The sequence below is a fragment of the Stylophora pistillata genome, chromosome 13 (genome assembly GCF_964205215.1).
Source record: "Stylophora pistillata chromosome 13, jaStyPist1.2, whole genome shotgun sequence".
Taxonomy (NCBI): domain Eukaryota; kingdom Metazoa; phylum Cnidaria; class Anthozoa; order Scleractinia; family Pocilloporidae; genus Stylophora; species Stylophora pistillata.
This window is the reverse complement of record NC_142531.1, coordinates 5,496,620-5,518,828: the sequence shown is the minus strand read 5'-3', so window position 1 is coordinate 5,518,828 and position 22,209 is coordinate 5,496,620. Positions and strand designations below refer to the sequence as shown.

General features: G+C 38.6%; 3 protein-coding genes across 3 annotated transcripts; 2 read left to right on the top strand and 1 right to left on the bottom strand.

Moving 5' to 3' along the window:
- Nucleotides 1-1,038: 1,038 nt before the first annotated feature.
- Nucleotides 1,039-6,194, top strand: LOC111337744 (isoaspartyl peptidase/L-asparaginase). The gene is made up of 5 exons (XM_022944099.2): nt 1,039-1,195; nt 1,480-1,667; nt 3,073-3,220; nt 3,513-3,839; nt 4,592-6,194. Exons 2-5 carry the CDS (start codon nt 1,518-1,520, stop codon nt 4,954-4,956), a joined length of 990 nt encoding a protein of 329 aa, XP_022799834.2. The 5' UTR covers nt 1,039-1,195; nt 1,480-1,517; the 3' UTR covers nt 4,957-6,194.
- A 2,404-nt stretch (nt 6,195-8,598) lies between these two features.
- LOC111337736 (uncharacterized) lies at nt 8,599-18,694 on the top strand. The gene is made up of 8 exons (XM_088743668.1): nt 8,599-9,030; nt 9,796-9,891; nt 11,011-11,106; nt 11,230-11,907; nt 15,363-15,563; nt 16,346-16,441; nt 17,579-17,674; nt 17,794-18,694. Exons 1-8 carry the CDS (start codon nt 8,862-8,864, stop codon nt 18,378-18,380), a joined length of 2,019 nt encoding a protein of 672 aa, XP_088599794.1. The 5' UTR covers nt 8,599-8,861; the 3' UTR covers nt 18,381-18,694.
- A 1,239-nt stretch (nt 18,695-19,933) lies between these two features.
- On the bottom strand, nt 19,934-21,318 carry LOC148717368 (uncharacterized). The gene is made up of 2 exons (XM_088742705.1): nt 20,508-21,318; nt 19,934-20,147 (listed from the first exon to the last, which is right to left on the bottom strand). Exons 1-2 carry the CDS (start codon nt 21,056-21,058, stop codon nt 19,934-19,936), a joined length of 765 nt encoding a protein of 254 aa, XP_088598831.1. The 5' UTR covers nt 21,059-21,318.
- Nucleotides 21,319-22,209: the final 891 nt, after the last annotated feature.

Here is a 22,209-nt window from a genome sequence, read left to right as displayed (position 1 = left end):
AAACACAAAAAAGTCAAACTGTAGTGATCTCGACCTTACAGAAAGGTTTGAAGGTAAAGATGTCCTGTAGTTTCAAATCAGACTTCGGTTTCTCAGAAATCTAAATTGATCCGTGTCAAATAATTATTATTAAAAACTGGATCATTGGATAATGCAATTCAAGACTTTTTATTGGCTTAGCCATTATGGTATATGAGGCAATATACCATAATCTACAAGTATGGAAAGCGTACGCATCAGCCTAAAATTAAAAGCTTAAGATTAAAAGGGAGCGAAAAATTTAAGATTTAGTAAGATTTTTCTAATATCTTGGGGGCGTTTTTAATCAAAACAATTATTCCACTCGCGCTTGTTGGATATGAGATGATACATAGCCAACGAGGCTCGTAGCGCCGAATTGGCTATAATCATCTCATATCCAACGCGCGCTCGTGGAACAAATTGTCTATTAGAACATAGCTAGCAGAGTCGCGCAATCAAATTCATTATACGTAAGCGTGCTCAAAGTCCCGAGAGTGCACGCTTATAGCGTCCGCAAATCCGACTTCGCCAGAATTTCTTTTTATTTCGCACGAGCGGCCATTGTTAGCGCGGGGAAAAATAATATATTTCGCGACAATAATGCATACAAACCGGAAACTCAGCCTACTAGTCCGAAAACGAAGACAATACTTCGACCTTTTCCCTTGGGCTAGTGTTCTTAAATGAGGCAGAAAAAGAGAAAAACAAAGGAAAAGGAGACTCGGCATCAGCACCGTCACGATTCGCTTCAACTGATATTGTTGTCCGTTTTTCGCGTCGGATTTGATGCTCAATTCCACCGGCTATGTTCTAAAACAATTGGTTCATGCTTTCAGCTGTGCACTATCGAGTTATGGAGCACGTGGGAAGTTTGGAGAGCACTCAAGAAGCTAGATTGCCCTCGGCTATCGCCTCGGGCAACTCTTACGCTTCTTTCGTGCTCTCCAAACTTCCCGCGTGCCCCATAACTCGATAGTGCACGCTAAAGCATGAACCAATTGTTAATTGTTAAATAGAAGGGATCTGTAATCGAGAAAGAGGCCTGGGGTCGAAATAGGTCTGCAACGCCTGATCGATTACTCCCAACCTGCAGGAGTAGTTTAGGCTGGACAAGTTATTTCCCTTTAGAGGTGTTCTAAAACTGAACTGTATTCTTAATTCGCCAACTCTCATGGTAAGTTCCAGCGATTGACTTTCATTTCAGAGTTTGGATAGTATTAGAGCCATGAAATCAGGCAATTTGCACGTTGGCGTCATTCGACCCCAACTAGAGGACCGGAATCCTTTAAGGTTATGTTTTCTTCCAAAAAATAAATCTATTACCCTGCTGTGTTCTTCCAACTCTTCCCCCTCTCCCTCACTCCCCCGGGAAAACGTTCTTTACATCAAAATGGAAAAATGAAATGAATCGCGGTGTTTGTTGTCAAGTCACGCTATCGTTCAAATGTTCCATTAAAGCTTAACACTGCAACCAATTCCTTCTTGTGGATCGAGGAATGGAGGAACGAAAGGCGCCTCAGCCAACAACTATGCAACCCTGTATCATAGTACACGGTGGGGCTTGGGCCATACCAGACGACTGGAAGGAGTCATCTGTGAGTGGGGTTAAGAATGCAGCACAAAAAGGGTACGAGTCCTTAATAAAGGTGAGATCTGCCCAAGAAATCTCGGCATAGCTATTATTCTTCACTTTTTTCGAACTATCCAGGATAAATTCAGATAGTTTCAAACTATCCAAATTAATCCTAAATCGGACAGTCTTAAAAAATCAAAGAATAATAGCTTGACTGAGCAATGCCCAATTACAACTGACTAGCCATGTACATATTAATTTATTAAATGATGTCCCTTCAATGGAACCAATTACTCCGCACTACGTATCCTTACACCTTTTGAAATTTCCTGACATTGTTAAACTGAATACATGTATGCTCTTTTATGATTATTTCCACTATGGAAAGTTTCCTAATGATTATGCCTGTTTCACTAGTATCTGAGCTACACAACTATAACATCCGCAGTGCATTATCCAATCAAATCTTCATACCTTCTTTTTGAACTAATCTTAGGAGATTTTGTCTCAGTATAATTGGATGTTTCTTTTGGAATAACATACTGCAATTCATCAGGGGCAAACCATCGAAAAAAATATTTAGAAAAGCACTTTTATGCTGGTACCTTGCTCAATACTAGTGAAACATTATCTTCCTCATAATTTACCAAAATATTTTCCTTTACTTCTTTTCTTTTTTAAATAAAGTCAAGTCTTGTAACTTTCAGGGGCACAATATTAGTTTATCTAGATGAGGCCTTCTCCTCTCCCTCCATTTTTTCTTCCATGTGAAATAGTTTAAGTATTTTAATGTACTATTTAGGGATTGGAGGAATGAATAAATAAATTAAATAAAATAGTGATTTTTTGTGGTTCTTGGTTGGAAAGAGTAGTCATGGCTCAACACTAACTTTTCAACTTACTAGCCAAGTGGCTGGTGACATCTTAGATGCTACAACAATGTCAGTTCATTTATCAGCCAAACTGGCTAGTGGAAACTGAAATCCATTTTCCAAAACTGAATTTCTACTAGTCTGTGGCTAGAGGGCTACTGCTAGTGCTGAGCCCTGGTAGTAATACAACATCTCCTCACCCTTTTCATCACAACATTTACCAATAATATTACCATGGCATCCCTTGAACCATTGCTATTTTCCCCTGATACATTTGCTCTATTACAGGTAGACAACTTATAAAGTCATAGACTCATTTATAACTAGACAATACAAGGAAATCCTTTTGCTCACAGATGTTGGCAACAGGCAACTCTTCCTCCCCCCCCCCCCCACCTAATTTCAATACAATATCCATATCAATATCCAATATCCATATAAATATCCGGGAGGGGGGGGAGAGAAAGATGCTAGCTTGATATGATACATAATGCCTGTTATGAAATGAGTAAGTTATGATAAAACACATAGCAGCCACATTGTAGAGTGGAGGAAGTACCTATAATCAGATTGTGGGCAATAAAGAATGAATTCATTTTAACTAAGGGTGGAACTGCTGTAGACGCAGTTGAGGCAGCTGTCCGTGTTCTGGAAGATGATCCAACTTTTGATGCTGGTCATGGTTCAGTTCTAACAGAGGAGTTGACTGTTGAAGTTGATGCTCTGATCATGGATGGGCAGACGTTAGAATCAGGTGAAGTTAAACAAGGTTTACACTAAAATATACATAGATCTTTCCATATTTATTACCACAATGAAATATTTTGGTACTGGATTCACTTGCATTTGAATGTTTCTACAGAAATTGTTAATCCAGAATTAACAGTGACATCCTTTTATATCAAATGCCCTAAAGTGTAGTTAAATTTGAGAGGTTTTCTTTATACAGCTATTTTTCCACTTTCTGTTTTATCCCTCTTCTTTTAATCCCATATTAGATTTGGTTCTTTAGCTTGATAGATGAGATTTTGTTCTTTCTAATTCAGGTGCTGTTGCAGCAGTAACAGGTATAGCAAATCCTGTGTCTTTAGCTCGTCATGTGATGGAAAACACTCCTCATTCTCTATTGGTTGGCAATGGTGCTTTGAAGTATGCAAAGAAAATAGATTTTCCAATTTTATCTGACCCTCTTGCACTTATCAGTGAAGAATCAAGACTACAATTGGAAGGAAACAAAAATTTCAATGAAGCTGTTTTGAGTGGTTATAATACAACGGCATGTAATACTGCTACTGTTGCTAATCCTGGACATGATACTGTTGGTGCAGTTGCTTTGGACTCATCTGGTCGGCTAGCGTGTGCAACTTCTACAGGTCAGCTTTAAAGCTAATGATTTCAAAATGTTGGCTTTTATTGTGTGTGAGCTGTATTAAATTAGTGTCACAGTGTCGTGTGTGGCATGAGCAGAGTTCCTCTTTGCTTTCCAGGAGGTAATGGAAAATAGGATTCTAAAACCCAAACTCATGATACTGACTGTTCGAATTTTCAAATTTTTTGAGAGGTTGCAGACAGTGATTAGTGCTTTTGCAAGAAGTAAATTCAGGTGTTACTACCTAATAAAGACAGCACTTGGTGTGAAGAGAGATCGAACTTAATTAAAGTGGGTTCAGTCTGGTACCTTATATGAGCTGTAAGTTTTTATTGATTTCTCCCAGCAAACAAACAACTGAATTGTTATTAAATAATACCCATTTGGGCACAAGAACTCAGTCCTTTTTAAATCACTTCAAATACTATGTGGTGGAGTTCAAGATGTCTGCTTAGTTAGGTATGTAGCTAACTAGCATGGCCAGTTTGTTGCTGTCATCACCTGCTGATAGCATTTGGTGACCCATTGTAATGAAGAAGAGGATTTACTCGGACACAATGCCCAGTGTACTCACTTTATTAGACCTTGTGAAATAAATTTATTCCTATCATCCAAAAAGCACAAGAAGCATCAACTGAATCTAGTTATACCTCAACCGCAGAGCCACTTGATACCACAAGAGTACTGGAAATAAACAGCAGTACAGTAGTATGACAGAAAAAGAACAAAAATCAAATTCAACACTTTAAACTTCAGGTGGAATTTCCCTCAAGATGCCTGGACGTGTTGGGGACAGTCCACTGATTGGCTGTGGAGGTTATGCAAACAAGGAGGGTGCAGTATCAACAACAGGACATGGAGAATCCATTATGAAAATTTTGCTGGCAAGAGAAGTGGTGTGTAACATGGAAGGAGGTTACCCCCCTGACTTTGCTTGCACTAAAGCACTTGGGAAGATGTTTGAACGAGTAGGTGGTCAGGGGGGAGCAATAGCAATCAATAAACATGGCAAGGTGGGGAGGGGTTTTGCCACTAAGCGCATGCCTTGGGCAACTATTAAAGAAGGTGTTCTAAAGTGTGGTATTGAACCAAATGAGGAAACTTCAGATGTATGCTATTGAGTATTTAAACCCACATGTAAACATAAAAAAATAATTTAACCACTACTATTTAACAATTGGTTCATGCTTTAGCGTGCACTATCGAGTTATGGAGCACGCGGGAAGTTTGGAGAGCACGAAAGAAGCGTAAGAGTTGCCCGAGGCGATAGCCGAGGGCAACTCTAGCTTCTTGAGTGCTCTCCAAACTTCCCGCGTGCTCCATAACTCGATAGTTCACAGCTGAAAGCATGAACCAATTGTTTTAGAATATAGCCGGTAGAATTGTGCATCAAATCCGACGGGAAAAATGGACAACAATATCAGTTGAAGCGAATCGTGACGGCGCTGATGCCGAGTCTCCTTTTCCTTTGTTTTTCTCTTTTTCTGCCTCATTTAAGAACTCTAGCCCAAGGGAAAAGGTCGAAACATTGTCTTCGTTTTCGGACTAGTAGGCCGAGTTTCTGTTTGTATCCATTATTGTCGCGAAATATATTATTTTTCCCGCGCTAACAATCGGCCGCTCGCGCGAAAAAAAAATTTCTGGCGAAGCGATTTGCTGACGCTGTCAAGGTGCACTATCGGGATTTTGAGCACGCTCACAAATATTGAATTTGATTGCGCGGTTCTGCTAGCTATGTTCTAATTATTTTTAGTATTCTTAATCCATCATTAAACATGAACCTCCCTGCTCACAATCCGTTTTAGTGGACTTGAATCCTGGTTTCAAGTAAGGAAGTATATTTCATTCGTTTCCCATCGCTTACTTTTTTAGGCCAAGAGCATCTGCTTATACGGCCATACATAATAAATGACCAAGGTAGTTGACATTCGTCAGCTTCTGAAGTAGAAATCCACGCAGAACTTCTTGTTCGATGACCTCGGCAATTTTTTTTTTTTTTTCATGAAAGGAAAGCGCTTATAGGTCAAACGGAACGACATATTCCCCTATCCTCTAATTATGGCTCATCCTCGGTGTAAAAACCTGTGAAGCTCACGAGTGACGTAAAACAAAGACAACAAAACATTATAAACAATAGCGTACATCAAAACATCTATTGTTTACGTCCACCAACATGGCAACAATGACGTAACGTGCAAACCACCTATATATCACCGGCCGTAACTTTAAAAAAAATATAAAATCCATCGCATAAATCGCTATCCAGCGGATGTGTTAACAAAACGTACTGCGCTATCCACGACCACATCAGTTTTGCTGAATTTTTTATCGTGTTGAAATAAATGCAGTTATTGTTGAAGATTGGGATTTATCCAATGGGTAACGTTATCCATCCTTCGAACAACCGGACCTTTGTCTAATATTAAGCCCGCGCAAACCCCTAAACGTAAAATTGATGATGTTTGATAGTTGAATTGGTCTACCTTCGTGTTTGCACAGAATTAATCAGCGGCTGATGGAATGGAAAAGTGTGAAGCTTTTTCGATATTGTGATTGATAGCCGAGAGAATTTACCTTGAACCTTGGCGAATGGATTATTCGCCGATCTTCGTCACGTAAGAAGGCTTTAAAGAAAAAGTAATTAGCTTGTAAGAAATACCTCACAAACTCTAGCGCATTAATAGCCAGTTAACATTATGGCCAATTTTCGTAAAAAGACAAAATTTATACACCCTATTACTTCGCTAAAAGTTAGCGAATCCACACAAAAATAAAGCCATAGTTTTCGGCCTCCAACGTTTTATTAGCCTTTGACACTTCATCAGAGCAGTTGCCACCGCATTCATAATGCTGCCCACTAAAAAGAGACGAGCTTTGGACCCCAAAGACCCAAATAAAAATAGCCTTTTGAAATTCGCGGGAGACCTATTTTTCACTGAGTTAGTTGAAAACGCCTCACGTTTTTTTTATGGGTGGAAATCAGTTGTTCTTATTCTTGTACCCTCCGCAGTGGTGTTTCAGTTATATTGCACTTTCGTAAAAGGGTCCATGAAATTCCTCTATTGCGTAAACACTTCAGACCATTTTTGGCTGTGTTCTTAACCCATTTGATTCGTGTTTCTGCAAAAAAAATTAGTAAAGCTCCTCAAATTTACAACCAAACATTATCTGAACAAACTTGTAGAAATTCCAAGCCTCTACCCAAACAAGTCCAAAGATATTGATTTATTGATGTATTGGATGAAGTTTACCGCTAAAAAAGCAAAGGAGTAGCTTACCTCTGACGTTCGTAATATGATAAAAGCACCTTTAGCTCTGTATTAGCTTTTCTCAAAAACAGTTTTTCCCGATGTCTCACTAAATTCTAATGATTTTAAGTAAATTTTTTTCCACGAAACTACAGATAAATGCCTCAACCGAACTGGAGAAAGAGTGAAAACAATTTTTTAGCAAACTTCGGTCTCTGAAGTTTAGTAATCGTAACGCGATCATTCACGGTCTTACGGTGAGATTTCTTTTCAGTTCAGTTTTAAGAATCATTCGCGTCTTCCGGGATCATTTGCAGTCTTGGAATGACTTGCAGAGCAGCGCAGTACAGCTTTAACGTTGTTGTCCTTCGATATGTAAAAATTTCTTCCTTAACTGACCCATGACACCTTAACATCCTGCATATGTAAATTGTTCTTCATAGTTTTTACATTCCCTAAAATGCAGACGAGGAGAGTTTTTTTAAACAATCAAGACTTTTAAGTTCATTTCCTTTATTTTGGTGACTTTTATGTGTGATTCGGGAGTGATATTGTAAAGAGAAACTAATTACCACTCTCGATGAACAGTTAAAAAACCGTCATAGAAACCTACAAAGTGACTGCACTGTAAGCTCTCAAATATAAAAGTTTACGTCAAACCGGAGAAGTACAGTAATATTAGTAATGTCAAGTATGATTTGAATCTGCGGTTGTTTACAATAAGATTGAAAATATTGATAATGCGATGAAGTGAACTTTTTGTTTCATAGAATATTTATCAAGACCAATATCAGTGTTTGTTTGAACTTTTCTCAACGAATATAAGCTACCCTAGTCCAACATAAAATTTTCGAACTAGTGACGTGAAACACCGGTTGTGTGTAGTATGGAACTCTTGGTCTGGTTCTACAGAACTGAAACATAATTCGGTAAATGGTTTAAACCCGGGGGTAACATGTGGAAGCGTAGTTCGATCGTCCGGGTGAGTATAGTCCTGAGAAGGACTGTTGTTGGTGGTAGTGACTGACGTTTCGACAACCTGTGCGGAAGTCATCATCAGAGTCAAGTGAATAGTTGTTGTCAGTAGAATGTCCTTAGTCCAGTTCGTGTAAAATGATTGGTCTGTTTTGCCGTGATGTTATTGGCTGTAAGACTCAAGTGGCGTAAGTCGGTCGTGATTGGTCTGTTTCATAAAAACGTATACATGAAATGTTTTCTTTTGCTCGCATCGATAATACAATCGAACATGCTGTGATTGTTTAAATTTATGTCATTTCTTTCTTTTCAAAAGACTTACTGACAATATACAATTCAGACAGTCACTTTTTTGTCATCTTTCAATTTTGAATGACTGTCAATACAGTTCATACAGTACACCTCATTACAATATGTGCTGGCGTTCACGTCAGTTGTCGAGTTAAAACAAGAGGATACTTCACTACTCCTGAGTCTACCAGAGAAACTAAACAAATGTTCACAAAATTTTAATGGTTATAACTTCTAGTTATAACTAATTGTAAGACTGGTCTTATTAGTTAAATCATGGATTTTTCCGATGATAAACGGACATATTTTTATATCTTCCTCAATTCCGCTAGGTATCGCAATATAAGAGAAAATTGAGATTTCCAAACACCTTACGATTGCTTGAGGGTTTTAAAATGTCCAAGTGAATAATTAGTCTAGACCACTAAAAGGTGCTATTTTGGAACCTTTTTGTACTGTATAAAAGGGAGTGATTTTCAGCTTTGGGTACATCGTTCGGTAGCAAACCAAAGATGGCTAGAGTTTATAAATTCCTCACTGCTTTTCTGACAGTTTTTGCTGTCGTAAGTGCTGAAACCTTTGAAGAAAATGCTGCTAATCCTGGGAAGATAGCAGCGGAATTCGAGCTTCAAGACTTAAATGAAGCTTTAGAAGACGTCGCTGATCAAGGGGAAGAAAAAGGTACGTCAAAGGCGTTTCTATCTTTAGAATAGTTTTTAAATCTGTTAAGAAATATGTTGAAAAAAGCTTTCTGTTGCACAACAACCCTTTGAGTCATTTTCTTCCTGGGCAATGCATATCTACTGTATCATGGTTGTTAGAATTTGGGAAAGGGTGCAGAAAGAATTATATACCAAGAAGTGAGTGAATTTCGATGCTTAAATATGCTAAGAAAAATGAGTGTTTTTGAGAAGCTCGTGAGAACTAAAGTAAACATCGTCGCTACGATTTCCGAGAAAATTGCTTTTGAAGTACGTTACACTTTGTTATTTCACTCGCTATTTCGCCTCTTCGTTCATCTGTTTTTTCTTTCGTCCTATTTTATATAAAATAATCAGTTGCCGAGGAGTTAGACAGCTATACGGTTAGTCGACTCGAAAATCACTTACTAACTTTGGGCGATTTAAGACGACTTAAAGCGATTTTATTTGACTGAAGCGATAAAATCAAAGTTGGCAACAGTCTCTCCATAAACCTTAAAAATATTTACAGAATCCCTTGCAATAAACACAATAGTCATGATTAGAGTGGGGTGAATGGGGTCAATTGGGAAGGGTGGAACCCTTAAAACATTGCGTAACCAATAGCGACTTAAGGCGACTTTAGGCGACTTAAGACAACTTAAGGTCCCAGAGTAAGCCTATAAATGAATCAATAAATCAATGAGCCAATGGTTGAAATTGCACTTGATCACTTATTAATTTTAAGAACTCAATACTTTTTCAGCCGAATACGCTGCAGAGGCGAACTATGCACTCGTAGAACAAGATGCCATTCAAGAAGAAACTTCAGACGAAGCTGCAGAGGAGGAGAGCGACCCAGGTAAGTAGAACAGATTTCCTAAAGTAAGTGGGAAAAAAAGCGAATCAGTTGTTGAAACTAGGAGAATTTCGAAAACTCAAGTTATCATTGAAAAATAACCTAAACTGCGGGAGAAATCGAATATGCAATTTTGATTGCATATGCCACTGACTTTTCACGACATAGCATTACACATGCCAAAACTTTTTAGCATGCTCATTGGCCGAGAACACGTCGATTAATCCCAAACAGCGCAGAAACTGGAATTGAGCGCAGAAGTTGAAATGAAAATTAATTGATAGATATGTCGCGAAAACAACACGGAACAAAATGGCGGAAAGGTCATTAGAAAGTTACAACGTTATAATTCAGAATGTATCACAGAAAATTCTAAAAATAAAAAGAACCAACAACTGACTGCCAGACTGGGAGTTCTAGCCTTTCAAAAACAGCCATGGAAGTATGAACTGAAGGCGCTAAATAAAATTCAACAAGAGCAACAGTTCGTACGAGGGACAGGGCAGATTGCGAGCGCGATAGCTTTCGTGTAATGGTTATTTCTGTCGACTTACACCTAACGGAGAAAGAGCAAAAAAACCTAGATTATTTATGATGGAGATTTTAAAAGCTTGAAACAAGTTCTTGAGGGAAAAGCCCTCTTACTCCAGCAACAAGAAAAACCTGTTAGCCATGACACGAATGAAAAACTAGTAAACAACAAAACAGCCCGACAGGATCGTGCATAACGTACACATACAGCTAATACGTATATGAAAATATATGAACTTCATATATTTATATATTCATATATTCATGTGATATTTCTTATATCACATATAGCTAAGTTCAAAATCAGTACCATTATGCTTTATTTCAACCACCGGTGTCTGTTTATAATTTCAGTAAATATAGGAGCAACCGCGAGTCTGCTTAAGCACACTAGAAAACCACAGGGGAAGGCAGTAGGCCGAGTTTCTATCAGGCGAGTTTGGATTCCTCTGTAAGCGGCAACGGCAGTTTCTCAAATAAAAATGATTCTATGAAACAATCAATCAATTAATGGGTCAAGGGGTGAAAGTGCAATCAGCCAGTCAGTTATTAAAATCACTCATTAATGTTGTGAACTTAATACTTTCTCAGCCGAAGGCACTAAAAAAGTGAAAAATACTCCCATTGAACAAGACGCCACTAAAGAAGAACCCTCAGACGAACCTGCTAAGGAGGAGGGCGACCAAGGTAAGTAAAAAAAATAAATTTTTAGGCGAAAGCGCAACAACAGCGAAGTAGTTTCGAAACTATACTTTTAGTGAGTGGTGATCACGTGATTCTTAGTTTGACAATTTTCCCTCTTTTCTGGAGAAGATGACGTTCAGGAAGACGAAGCACAACACTATCAACGAGAAGATGAAGAAACCAGCGAGGATGAAGTAGAAGATGGGATTCCAGTGAGGAGATGTGGCTTCAAGCTATACAACCCATTGACTCATAAATGTTGCTTTGGCAGACAAATCGTTCCCAAACATAGTAGCTGCCTTTTTCCTCTCCCGAAGTGTGGTTTAGTCACCTACAACCCAAAGACCCACAGATGTTGCATTCTCGGCCGTTTACGAAGAGTCATTCCTAGATCCGCAAGCTGCCCCCGCAAATGTGGCCTGGTTATCTACAACCCGAATACCCACAAATGTTGCATACTTGGCACCTCACGAAAAGTCGTCCCAATATTTGTCAGCTGCCCTCGTCCTTTCTTGAGGTGTGGTTTAATTCCCTACAATCCGAGGACCCACAAATGTTGCATTCTCGGCCTTTTACGAAGAGTCATCCCCAGATCTTCAAGTTGCCCCCGCAAATGTGGCCTGGTTACCTACAACCCGAGGACCCACAAATGTTGCATTCTCGGCCTTGTACGAAGAGTCATTCCCAGATCTTCAAGCTGCCCCCGCAAATGTGGCCTGGTTACCTACAACCCGAGGACCCACAAATGTTGCATTCTTGGCAGCTCACGAAAAGTCGTTTCCATATTTTCTAGCTGCTCTCGCACATGATACGGGGAACCCCACAGCATCTATTATCAGAGGTGCTGCGCCAATGGAAGTATAATTCCTAAATATAGCAAATGCTAGAAAGCAGATTAATCTGGTCTTGTTGCCCAAAAACCACAGATTTTAAACTGCTGGTTTAGCGGTAAATAATTTTTAAGTTACGAATTTTTGAATGAAGAGCAATATAATCGGAAATCACTAATTTGTAAAACCAATGCTATCCCTAACTGACAGTACGAAGTAACTCTGAATGATGCGGGTCCTTACAAAAGTTAAGTAATGTTTAGTTCAAATAAACTGAAATGTTTTTGTCACTACTTTGTTGTTGTCTTGGAAGCCGGTTCCCATTAAATTTGATGCAGACAGTTTTTTGGAAATCCTTGCTTGTCTCTTTCGCTAGAGGCTACCTATTCAGAAAAAAAAGTTTAAACATGAACGTATGGAGACCTAGGATATTGTAAATTGGCATGAAATTACCTCGGTGCTTCGGAACTATAGGGCACATAGCTGGTCAGAGTCTCGCTTCAAAGTTGTGTTTCGGGAAGCGATAACTGTCATGGCTTTAAACAGGCCAAACACAGTGTTTTGCACGTCGTAGTTTACCTTGTTGATTCGAGGCAGCCTCTTAAGGGTCACAGAAAATAAAATTAACACTGACACTACGATCATTTCACTTGCAATGAAGTATGAGTAATTTGTCTCGTTTCAAAGACAGAAATTGTTGGGCCGTAACGTGAAAAAGTGTAAAATCCACCACATACTAAATTGCTATCCAGCGGTTGTGTTAACAAAACGTACTACGCTAGCGTTATCCATCCTTCGAACAACCGGAGCTTAGCTTGGTCTAATATTAAGCCCGCGCAAGTCCCTAAACGTAAAATTGGCGATGTTTCATAATCGAATCGGTCTTTTTTCGTGTTTGCATGCACGACTTAATAAATTGCACAGAATTAATCAGCGGCCGATGGATTGGAAAAGTGTGAAGCTTTTACGATACTGTCATTGATAGTCGAGAAAATCTACCTTAAACCTTGGCGAATTGATTATACGCCAATCTTCCTCACATAAGAAGGTTTTCAAGAAGAAGTAGATGGCATGTAAGAAATCCCTCACAAACTCTAGCGCATTAATAACCAGTTAACATTTTGGCCAGTTGTCGTAAGAACACAAAATTTATAAACCTTATTACTTCTCTCAAAGCTAGCGAATCCACACAAAAAGAAAGCCATAGTTTTCGGCCTCCAAAGTTTTATTAGTCTTTGACACTTCATCAGAGCAGTTGCCACCGCAGTCATAACGCTGCCCACAAAAAAGGGACGAGCTTTGGACCCCAAAGACTCAAATAAAAATAGCCTCTTGAAATTCGCGGGAGATTTATTTTTCACTGAGTTAGTTGAAAGCGCCTCGCGTTTTTTTTAAGGGAGGAAATCAGTTCTTCTTATATTTGTACCCTCCGCAGTGGTGTTTCAGTTATATTGCACTTTCGTAAAAGGGTCCATGGAGTTTCTCTATTGCGTAAACACTTCAGACCATTTTTGGCTGTATTCTTAACCCATTTGATTGGTGTTTCTGCAACAAAAATTAGTAAAGCTCCCCAAATTTACAACCAAAACATCATCTGAACAAACTTGTAGAAATTCCAAGCCTCTACCCAAACAAGTACAAAGATATTCATGTGTTGATGTATTGGATGAAGTTTACCGCTAAAAAAGCAAAGGAGTAGCTTACCTCTGACGTCCTTAATATGATAAAAGCACCTTTAGCTCTTTAATAACTTTTCTCAAAAACAGTTTTTCCCCGATGTCTCACTAAAATCTAATGATTTTAAGTAATATTCTTTTCCCACGAAACTACAGATAAATGCTTTAACCGAACTGGAGAAAGAGTGAAAACAATTTTTTAGCAAAATTCGGTGTCTGAAGTATCGTAATCTTAACGCGATCATTCACGGTCTTACGGTGAGATGTCTTTGCGGTTCAGTTTTAAGAATCATTCGCGTCTTCCGGGATCATTTGTAGTCTTGGAATGACTTACAGAGCAGCACAGTACAGCTTTAACGTTGTCCGTCGATATGTAAAAATTTCTTCCTTAACTGACCCTTTACACCTTAACATCCTCCATATGTATATTGTTCTTCATAGTTTTTACATTCCCAAAGGTGCAGACAAGGCGAGTTTTTTTAACAATCAAGAGTTTTAAGGTCATTTCCTTTATTTTCTTGACTTTTATGTGTGATTCGGGGGGTGATGTTGTAAAGAGAAACTAATTACCAGTCTCGATGAATAATTACAAAACTATCATAGAAAACTACAAAGTGACTGCACTGTAAACTCTCAAAATATAAAAGTTTACGTCAAACAGAAGTACAATAATATTATTAATGTCAAGTATGATTTGAATCTGCGGTTTTTTACAATAAGACTGAAAATATTGATGATGTGATGAAGTGAACTTTTTGTTTCGTAGAATATCTATCAAGACCAATATCAGTAAGTGTTTCTTTAAACTTTTCTCAACGAATATAAGCTACCCTTGTCCAACATAAAATTTTCGAACTAGTGACGTGAAACACCGGTTGTGTGTAATATGGAACTCTTGGTGTGGTTCTACAGAAATGAAACATAATTCAGTAAATGGTCTGAACCCGGGGTTAACATGTGAAAGCGTAGTTCGATCGTCCGGGTGAGTGTAGTCCAAAGAAAGACTGTTGTCGGTGGTCAGCGTGACTGACGTTTCGACAACCTGTGCGAAAATCATCCTCAGAGTCAAGTGAATAGTTGTTGTCAGTAGAATGTTCTTAGTCCTGTTCGTGTAAAATGATTGGTCAGTTTTGCCGTGATGTTATTGGCTGTAAGACTCAAGTGGCGTAAGTCGGTCGTGATTAGTCTGTTTCATTAAAAAAAAGTATACATGAAATGTTTTGTTTTGCTCGTATCGACAATACAATCAAAAATGCTGTGATTGTTTAAATTTATGTCATCTCTTTCTTTTCAAAAGACTTACTGACAATATACAATTCAAACAGTCACTTTTTTGTGATCTTTCAACTTTAAATGACTGTCAATACAGTTAATACAGTTCACCTCAATACAATATGTGCTGGCGCTCACGTCAGTTGTCGAGTTAAAACAAGAGAATACTTCACTACTCCTAAGTCTACCAGAGAAACTGAACAAATGTTTCACGCAATTTTAGTGGTTACAACTTCTAGTTATAACTAATTATAAGACTGGTCTTATTAGTAAAATCATGGATTTTTCCGATGATAAACGGACATATTTTTATATCTTCCTCAATTCCGCTAGGTATCGCAATATCAGAGAAAATTGAAATTTCCAAAAACCTTACTATTGCTTGAGGGTTTTAAAATGTCCAAGTGAATAATGAGTCTAGACCACTAAAAGGTGCTATTTAGGAACCTTTTTGTACAGTATAAAAGGGAGTGATTTTCAGCTTTGGGTACATCGTTCGGTAGGAAACCAAAGATGGCTAGAGTTTTGCAATTCTTTCCTGCTTTTCTGGCAGTTTTTGCTGTCGTAAGTGCTGAAACCTTTGAAGAAAATGCTGCTAATCCTGGGGAGATAGCAGCGGAATTCGAGCTTCAAGACTTAAATGAAGCTTTAGAAGACGTCGCTGATCAAGGGGAAGAAAAAGGTTCGTCAAAGGCGTTTCATGAGATATCTTTAGAAGAGTTTTTAAATCTGTTAAGAAATATGTTGAAAAACGGTTTCTGTTGCACAACAACCCTTTGAGTCATTTTCTTCCTGGGCAATGCATATATCCTGTATCATGGTTGTTAGAATTTGGGAAAGGGTGCAGAAAGAATTATATACCCAGCAGTGAGTGAATTTCGATGCTTAAATATACTAAGAAAAATAAGTGTCTTTGAGAAGCTCGTGAGAACTAAAGTAAACATCGTCGCTACGATTTCCGAGAAACCTACTTTTGAAGTACGTTAGACCTTGTTATTTCACCCGTTATTTCGCCTCTTCACTCATCTGGTTTTTCTTGCGTCTTATTTTATATAAAATAATCAGTTGCCGAGGAGTTAGACAGCTATACGGTTAGTCGACTCGAAAATCACTTACTAACTTTGGGCGATTTAAGACGACTTAAAGCGATTTTATTTGAATGAAGCGATAAAATCAAAGTTGGCAACAGTCTCTCCATAAACCTTAAAAAATATTTACAGAATCCCTTGCAATAAACACAATAGTCATGATTAGAGTGGGGTGAATGGGGTCAATTGGGAAGGGTGGAACCCTTATAACGTTGCGTAACCAATGGCGACTTAAGGCAACTTAAGGCGTCTTTAGGCGACTTAAGACAACTTAAGGTCCCAGAGTAAGCCTATAAAACAATCAATAAATCAATGAGTCAATGGTTGACAGCGCACTCAATCAGTTATTAATTCTAAGTACTCAATACTCTTTCAGCCGAAGACGCTGAAGAGGCGAACTATGCAATCATAGAACAAGATGCCATTCAAGAAGAAACTTCGGACGAAGCTGCAGAGGAGGAGAGCGACCCGGGTAAGAAGAACAGGTTTCCTAACGAAAGTGGCAAAAAAAGCGAATCAGTTATTGAAACTAGGAGAATTTCGAAAACTCAACTTATAATTGAAAAATAATCTAAACTGTGCCGGGAGAAATCGAATATGCAATTTCGATAGCATATCCCACTGACTTTTCACTTCATAGTAATACATATTCCAAAATTATTTAGCATGCTCATTGGCCGAGAACACGTCGATTAATCTCAAACAGCGCAGAAACTGGAATTGAGCGCAGAAAGTTGAAATGAAAATGGATTGATAGATATGTCGCGAAAGCAACACGGAACAAAATGGCGGAAAGGTCAATAGAAAGTTACAATGTTATAATTCAGAGTGTTTCAGGGAAAATTCTAAAAACAAAAAGGACCAGCAACCGACTGGGAGACTGGAAGTTCTAGCTTTCCAAAAACGGCTACGGAAGTATGACCCGGAGGCCCTCCATAAAATTCAACAAGAGCTACAGTTCGTACGAAGGACGGAGCAGACTGCGAGCGCGATAGCTTTCGTGTAATGGTTATTTCTGTCGACTTATACCTAAAGGAATAAGAGCAAAAACACTCGATTATTCATGATAGAGATTTTAAAAGCTTGAAGCAAGTTCTCGAGGGAAAAGCCCTCTTACTCCAGCAACAAGAAAAACCTGTTAGCCATGACACGAATGAAAAACTAGTAAACAACAAAACAGCCCGACAGGCTCGTGCATAACCTAAAGATATAGCTAAGTTCAAAATCAGTACCATTATGCTTTATTTCAACCACCGGTGTCTGTTTAGAATTTAAGTAAATATAGGAGCCATCTCGAGTCTGCTTAAGCACACTAGAAAACCACAGGGGGAGGCAGCAGGGCGAGTTTCTATCAGGTGAGTTTGGATTCTTGCAGAGAAAATCCCGCATGTTTTACAACTGCTAAACTCTTTTTTAATGAGCTAATCGGTTATAAAAGATGGAGAAAAACAAGTACATAACCAGCATATCTGTAAGCGGAAACCAGTTTCTCAAATAAAAATGATTCTATGAAACAATCAATCAATCAATGGGTCAAGTGGTGAAAGTGCAATCAGTCAGGCAGTTATTAAAATCACTCATTAATGTTGTGAACTTAATACTTTCTCAGCCGAAGACACTGAAAAAGTGGAAAATACTCCCGTTGAACAAGACGCCACTGAAGAAGAACCTTCAAACGAAGCTGCTGAGGGGGAGGGCGACCAAGGTAAGTAAAAAAGAAATTTTAGACGAAAGTGTAAGAACAGCGAAGTAGTTTCGAAACTATACTTTTAGTTAGTGGAATCACGTGATTCTTAGTTTGAGAATTCTCCCTCTTTTCTGGAGAAGATGACGTTCAGGAAGAGGAAGCACAAGACTATCACCGAGAAGATGAAGAAACCAGCGAGGATGAAGTAGAAGATGGGATTCCAGTGAGGAGATGTGGCTTCAAGCTATACAACCCATTGACTCATAAATGTTGCTTTGGCAGACGAGTCGTTCCCAAACATAGTAGCTGCCTTTTTCCTCTCCCGAAGTGTGGTTTGGTCACCTACAACCCGAGGACCCACAAATGTTGCATTCTCGGCCGTTTACGAAGAGTCATTCCTAGATCCGCAAGCTGCCGCCGCAAATGTGGCCTGATTACCTACAACCCGAATACCCACAAATGTTGCATACTTGGCACCTCGCGAAAAGTCGTCCCAATATTTGCCAGCTGCCCTCGCCCTTTCTTGAGGTGTGGTTTAATTCCCTACAATCCGAGGACCCACAAATGTTGCATTCTCGGCCTTTTACGAAGAGTCTTCCCCAGATCTTCAAGCTGCCCCCGCAAATGTGGCCTGGTTACCTACAACCCGAGGACCCACAAATGCTGCATTCTTGGCAGCTCACGAAAAGTCGTTTCCATATTTTCTAGCTGCTCTCGCACATGATACGGGGAACCCCACAGCATCTATTATCAGAGGTGCTGCGCCTATGGAAGTATAATTCCTAAATATAGCAAATGCTAGAAAGCAGATTAATCTGGTCTTGTTGCCCAAAAACCACAGATTTCAAACTGCTGGTTTAGCGGTAAATAATTTTTAACTTACGAATTTTTGAATGAAGAGCAATATAATCGCAAATGACTAATTTGCAAAACCAATGCTATCCCTAACTGACAGTACTAAGTAACTCTGAATGATGCGGGTGTTTATGAGAGTTAAGTAATGGTTAGTTGAAATAAACAAAAATGCTTTTGTCACTGCTTTGTTGTTGTCTTGCAAGGGTTCCAATTGAATGTGATACGCACAGTTTTTCAGAAATCCTTGCTTGTCTCTTTTGCTAGAGGCTACCTATTCAGAAAAAATGTTTAAACACGAGCGTTTGGAAACTTAGGATGTTGTAAATCGGCATGAAATTATCTCAATGCTTCCCAACTATAGAGCACATAGCTGGTCTGATTCTCGCTTTAATGTTGTGTTTCGGGAAGCAATAATTGTAGTGGATTTAAAGAGGCCAAACACAGTATTATGTACGTCGTAGTTTACCTTATTGATGCGAGGCAGCTTCTTAAAGGTCACTGAAAACAAAATTAACGCTGACACTACGATCATTCCACTTGCAATGAAGTATGAGTAATTCGTCTCGTTCAAAGACAGAAATTGTTGGGCCGTAACGTTAAAAAAGTGTAAGATCCACCACATAAATTGCTATCCAGCGGATGTGTTAACGAAACTTACTTCGCTATCCACTAGATTGAGATTTATCCAGTGGATAGCGTTATCCATTTTTCGAACAACCGGAGCTTGGTCTAACATTAAGCCCGAGCAAGCCCCTAAACGTAAAATTGACGATGTTTGATAATCGAATTGGCCTTCCTTCGTGTTTGCAAGCATTACTTAATAAATTGTACAGAATTAATCAGCGGCTGATGGATTAGAAAAGTGTGAAGCTTTTTCGATACTGTCATTGATAGTCGAGAGAATCTACCTTAAACCTCAGCGAATGGATTATACGCCAATCTTCGTCACATAAGAAGGTTTTAAAGAAGAAGTAGTTGGCATGTAAGAAATACCTCACAATTTCTAGCGCATTAATAACCAACATTTTGGCCAATTGTCGTAAAAAGACAAAATTTATATACCTTATTACCCCTCTTAAAGCTAGCGAGTCCTCACAAAAATAAAGCCATAGTTTTTGGATAGATAGTTTAATCTCAAAAGTATTTGCAGCCCAAGCGCTGAATTACACATTTTTACAATCCAAGAAATTTAAAATTTAAAATTTAAAATTCAAAAACCTAGTTACACATCTTATTATACCAGCAGTTTACAATATTATAACATAATAGTAAATGAAATAAAATATCTTTGCTATAAATGTAAATTATATAAAACAAATGTAAATTAATTAAAAGTATCTACATTATCATTATCATCATTATTATTACCATCATTATCACGCGTGCCGTAACAAAAGTAAAGGATATCGTATCGATAAAAATTTAGCCATTAAACTTCTTTGCCATAGCAAATATAAAAGTGTTCATCGTTCTGGAAGTGCGAAGGCGTGGCATATTAAATTGGCGCTTATTTTTGAAGTTATAGCTGAGTTTATGTATGGGTGGAAGAAGCCCCTTTAACTTATAGCTAGGGTTGTCTAAGATACCTTCAAAAAGCCTCTGACATAGAAATTCGTAATGCTCTAAGATAGGTCGTTGTTGAGGCTATTCCTCAACAAGGTTTTATGTTAGTCCGTTCCGTTCCTCACTTTTTTTGTATGTCAGTAGACCACAATCCTTCAGTAGTAATTTTTTTATTTTTGAGCCCCTTTACGCACGTGGAAAAGCGCTTGTGAATGATATAGGTACGTAAAAACTGTTTTCTTTTCTTTCGTTTACCGCCTTTCATCATGTGGTTTTTACGGCTCCCTGAGCCTCGTAATTTATGATGAAAGGGCGACCGGATGGTTTTGTAAACATTGGAATTCTTCGCCGTCATTAAATTCGTTGGGTTAATGAGCTGTTCTGTTGTTATTCGACATCGACGCCGCTATATGTGTCCGACCCGGACATTCGTATTCCTAAATCTTTAGTAACCGCACAATCACCCGCAGTTGTAATGGAAATTGACCGTTTCTCAATACGTAAAAGCTCATTCTTTAGATATTGCGAAAGGGCATTATAGAAGACAGGTATCGCGTATTCTGTTACAGATCTTACACATGATGTGTTGAAAAGTACTAGGTCTTGTAAGGGAACCCTAGCTCTCTTTAGTTGTACTAAAATATACAACCTCTTACTGGCCTTTTTGATTACTTCTGATATATGACTGTTCCAGGTCAAATCGCTAGCTATATGGAGGCCCAGGAGTTTTATGCCATCAACTACCTCTAACTCTTTGCCTTCAATTCCCATGGGATCAAAGAACCCGGGCCTTTTAGAAAATGAGATCCGAAGCTCTTTGCACTTATCAGAATTCAAGTGAACTCTATTTTCTCGTGACCGCTCAATAACACAATCTGCTATATTTTGGGCATGACTTTCACTCTCTTTTGGTACCATCTCCGAGGCTGTTGTATCATCAACGTATTTCCATAGTGGATACGCGATTTCAAGGTCATTTATCATAAGCACAAATAACCATGGGCCCAATTTTGTGCCCTGTGGTACTCCGGAGGGCACAGATCCCTACTCTGTAAAGCACTCCGCAGCCAGCTTTATTCTTTGTAATCTATCAGAAGGAAAATCAACTATCCAATTGGTAATACTAACTGGCAATTTACACTTAGTACGCAATTTTCTAATCAGAATTTCATGGTCAATAAAATCAAAGGCCTTTCGATAATCAAATAAGATTGTTCTTACTGTAGCGCCATTTCCATCAGTGTTAATAGGCCTCCAAAGTTTTATAAAAATTTGGCCTCCAAAGTTTTATAAGCCTTTGACACTTTATCAGAGTAGTTGCCACCGCAGTCATAACGCCGCCCCCTAAAAACGGACGAGCTTTGGACCCCAAAGACTCAAATAAAAATAGCCTTTTGAAATTCGCGGGGCATTTGTTATTCAGTAAGTTGAAAGCGCCTCACGTTTCTTTTATGGGTGGAAATCAGTTGCTCTTATACTTATACCCTACGCAGTGGTGTTTCAGTTATAATGCTTTATGTAACAAGGGTTCATGAAATTCCTCGATTACGTGAACACTTCAGACCAGATCATTTTTGGCTGTATTCTTAACCCATTGGATTGGTGTTTCTGCAAGAACAATTAGTAAAAGCTCCTCAAATTTACAACCAAAACATTATCTGAAACAAACTTGCAGAAATGGGAAGCCTTTACCCAAACAACTCCAAAGAAATTGATGTATTGATGATAGTATAAATTAAGCGGAAAGTTTGCTCTCAGAGAAAAATACACAAACGTTTCACAAAATGTCAGTATTAAAACCTAGTTATAGCTAATAGTTCTAAAACATTAGACTGTTCTGCGGTATTTTGTGATAACGAAGCATTTTGAAGCCTTCGGAAACAAGTTAAAATTGAATCGTTTTATATCCAATCAATTCCTATCCACGACATGACGCTATAAAATATTTAAAGTCACTTTCGATCAAATTTGATGGCTCATTTATAAATTATTTATTGAATTGTGACCATGTTAAATTAATTGAGTAGTTGTCGCCAAGTCGAGTAACCTCACTTGAGGAGGTTGTTGAACCTTGAAGTTCATTTCTTGTGGAGTTAGAGATGCCTAGCTAATGGGCACCTGGCTAGCTGGTATGG